Source organism: Belonocnema kinseyi, chromosome 3, assembly GCF_010883055.1.
Source record: "Belonocnema kinseyi isolate 2016_QV_RU_SX_M_011 chromosome 3, B_treatae_v1, whole genome shotgun sequence".
NCBI classification, from domain to species: domain Eukaryota; kingdom Metazoa; phylum Arthropoda; class Insecta; order Hymenoptera; family Cynipidae; genus Belonocnema; species Belonocnema kinseyi.
The window spans coordinates 80,467,163-80,470,621 of NC_046659.1; the positions used below are offsets into that span (position 1 = coordinate 80,467,163).

The window sequence follows — 3,459 nt, forward strand, 5'->3', positions numbered from 1 at the left end:
TATATCGTTATTTTTGGTTGATGTATCAACTATGAGATTTTTCGATGAGAATTCATCTTTTTTGGTGGAACGTTCACTATTTTAGTTGAAAGTTCATCATTTTGGTTACAAATTAAAGTCTTTTGTTGAAAGTTTTTTTTTCAATTGTTGCTGAACATTAATTTTTTAAATCGAAAATTGAACTATTTCATTCATTTATGCCCCTGTTTTCGTGAAAAATCACCCTATTTCCCCTACTTTGAGAGCATTTTGTGCTATAATCTACGTAGATCTATCTATGCAGTCAACAATATCAGATATACGCTTGAATGTTTTTTGAGAGATTTTCACGTAGCGGATCGTATGAGCAAGAATTTTCGTCTCTGATTTCAGGAAAATGACACGATTCGGTTCCGGGTAACGTTGGAGGATCAAGTTCCGGCAGGACAACAACCAAACATTGTGGGAGTGGACGCATACGTAATCGTCCTGGACGAGAATGATAATCCTCCGCAATTCGAGGGTACTCCTTACGAGGCAGTTGCAGCCGAAGACACTCCAGTTAACACGACAATTTTGCCTGCTATCAGAGTCACTGATCCGGATTTGATCGGAGAAAATATCGAGCTGACTTGTATTCCCCAACCACAAGTAAGTTCACCTTTTTAAAAAAAGGTATCTCAAATTTTTTTGGAAGATTCGACAAATAAGGGTATTTTAAACATTATTACGTAACATGAAAAAATGTACAGTTTTAAACTTGCAAAGATCAAAATTTATGAAAGAAATTAAAATTTGATTACGTAAATTCAGAACAAAAACATTTTTATTTGGGATATATATGTCGAAAGAAGGTAATTAAGAAAATGAGGGATTTGGCTAAAAAGTTACGGAATTAGCTAAACCTAAGAGTTCAGTCAAGTCTGATAAACAACGGAAGGGTCTCTCATCGCGTTAGTTGCTCAGGTTACGTCATACCTCCAAATCCAACAAAAATCGTTATTGAGGGTTTTATGTACAAGGCCATAACCAAAATTGTGCACAAATTCAAGTTACAATGTACTTGATCGCAGCTTAGGGATCGCCAGATTACTGCCGCTGACCCTGTGCCAGTAGGAGGGTCCTGAATACCTAATGAGGAATAATGTTCGAAATAATAAGTACCTGTAGTTCTGAACGTTCAAATGAACGAAATCTTCATTGCTGGATTTTTAAACTAGAAATAGCGCTAAAATATTTATTCAATTTATATTGCAAAAAACAGATCACAAAATAAACTTCGAATGCATTATTTTAATTGTAGTAGGGACAATATTTTTTGATAAAATAAAACTAGGAAAAAATATTTCGTTCATTTGAACGTTCTGAACTTCTTTTACCTCGAAATAATTTCCTGAATATGTTGACAATTAGAAGTGTTATTTTGTTAAAATAGTTTTATTTTAATTTCTAAAAGATTCTATTATGTAAATTCTAAACTTAATTGATAGAAGTACTATTTTGATATTTTCGTTTCTATTTTTTAATATCAACTTTGTTCGTTTTAAAATTCGAAATCTTATTAATTGAGAGGGGTTTTTAATTTTTTTTAACAGTATTTTTCATGGTGCAAAAAAAAACGAAAATGTAATATCCGAAGCTTTAAAAATAAGTGATAAATGAATTTAAAATCGATTAAATAAGAAGTTCAAAAATATTTTATAACTAAAATTAAAGAAATAGCAGCATTAACTGAAAATGACCTTTTATAAACGTATATCTTTAATCATTAATTTTAAACTAGGAACCATTAAGAATCTTATTTAATATTTTGAATACATTGCAAAAAAATATTTTAAAAGTAACATTTAATGGTAAAACTAATTTATTTCTGGAATGTCCGGTTATCAAATGGAATGTCAATTAATTAAAATTAAATGAAAAGCGATATAATTGGCATCATGATTACTGGAACGTTCATCTTATACAGAAATTGAAAACTCTTCAGATTTGAACTTTTCAAATAACCTAGTTAACTTTTGATCTTCAAAACTTTGTAGCTTTAATTTTTTCAATGCTTGAGAATCTAAAAAAAATTCTGTTTCCATACTCTTCAAATATTTGATATTTAAACGCCTTTTAATCATTGTTTTAAATCTTGAAATATCGAAATATAATAATATTATAATATAATAAAAAAAACTTTCTAAAAATCTTATGCATGATTTAATTGAAAGCACTATTAAGACCTTCTCAATTTCATTTAAAAAGGTAACTCAGTAACCAATTCAATTAAAGTTTTAAGAGTTGAAATTTTTAAATGAAGCGTACTCTGTATTTAAAATTTGTAAACGTAGTTTTTACATTAATGATTCTGTAAGATTTTAAACTCATATTCAGAAAGATAAAAAATGTTACAAATAAGAAGCTTTTGCATTTCAATTTTGTACTAATTTTAAAATAAGAAATCTCAATCTTTTTAATTTGATATACCTTCAAGCTTAGAGTTTTTGAATCAAGCTTAAAATATTGTATAGTCGTTCGTACAAGATTTTCAGGTTTTCAAAACTATTCAAATATTTTTTAAGAATTTTGTAAATTTAAAGAAAATCATTTACTAAAATCGAAATAACTAGTTTTTCTCTTAAAAATGTGCAATCTGAGAAGGTAACACTTAAAAATAATAGCAAATTTTCTCTCAAAATTAAGTTTTAATGTCAAAGGCAATTATTTTTTAAACCTGCTTATTTCCTTAAAGTTTTTGTTACACTCTAATACATTTGCTGAATTTTCCTGAGCCAAACCAGTAATAAAGTCGGAGTCTTACTCCGGTCATAATCAGTAATAATATATTACTTGAAGAACAACAATAATTCGAGTACTATATAAAGCATATATTCTTGGCTCCGAGCCTTTCCTGAAAGAGTGGAAGGATGTGTACAGCTATTATATGTGGACATCATATCCGCTTGATGAATTTACCAGGAGGTTATACGAGCAATAAAACTGGAAACCCTTTTAAATAAATGTCGGGCCTGACTTTAAAGCACTAAGCTTTACTGTCTCTTGCTTGACAATAAAACGAGGAAGTGCGAGTGAATGTGATGCATAATGTATTACATTTAAGAATACTATCAACCTCGTCTTTGAATTTCTAAAAAAAAAAAACCCCCAGTGAAAGATGATACCACATAGAAGAGTCAAGCGCAACGGCCATAAGCGTAAAAAGTCAGTTTTTCTCATTTTACAGACAAAAATTGTAGATCTCGAAAAATTACACCTTTTCTGATGTTTCGATTTTTTTATATAACAAACCGTTTTAAAGAAAAATTAATAAGAAATTCAAAAAAAATTAGGCAAAGTAGGCGCCTCGTTCCTACAAAAACGGGTTTCCCTCCCATACCTTCTCTCCTCTACTTTGCTTACATTTCCGTGCTTCCCCAATATCCCCATACTTCCCCTCCCCATACCCCCTCCCCAAACTTCACCATTCATCCTCCT

General features: G+C 30.1%; 1 protein-coding gene across 1 annotated transcript in view; it reads left to right on the top strand.

The window, feature by feature from the left end:
* LOC117168826 (cadherin-87A) overlaps positions 1 to 3,459 on the top strand; it is a 264,168-nt gene that overhangs the window by 207,758 nt on the left and 52,951 nt on the right. Inside the window, exon 4 of the mRNA XM_033354673.1 lies at positions 373 to 630. Coding sequence (XP_033210564.1) covers positions 373 to 630 — 258 coding nt within the window. The remainder of the gene's footprint in view (positions 1 to 372; positions 631 to 3,459) is intronic.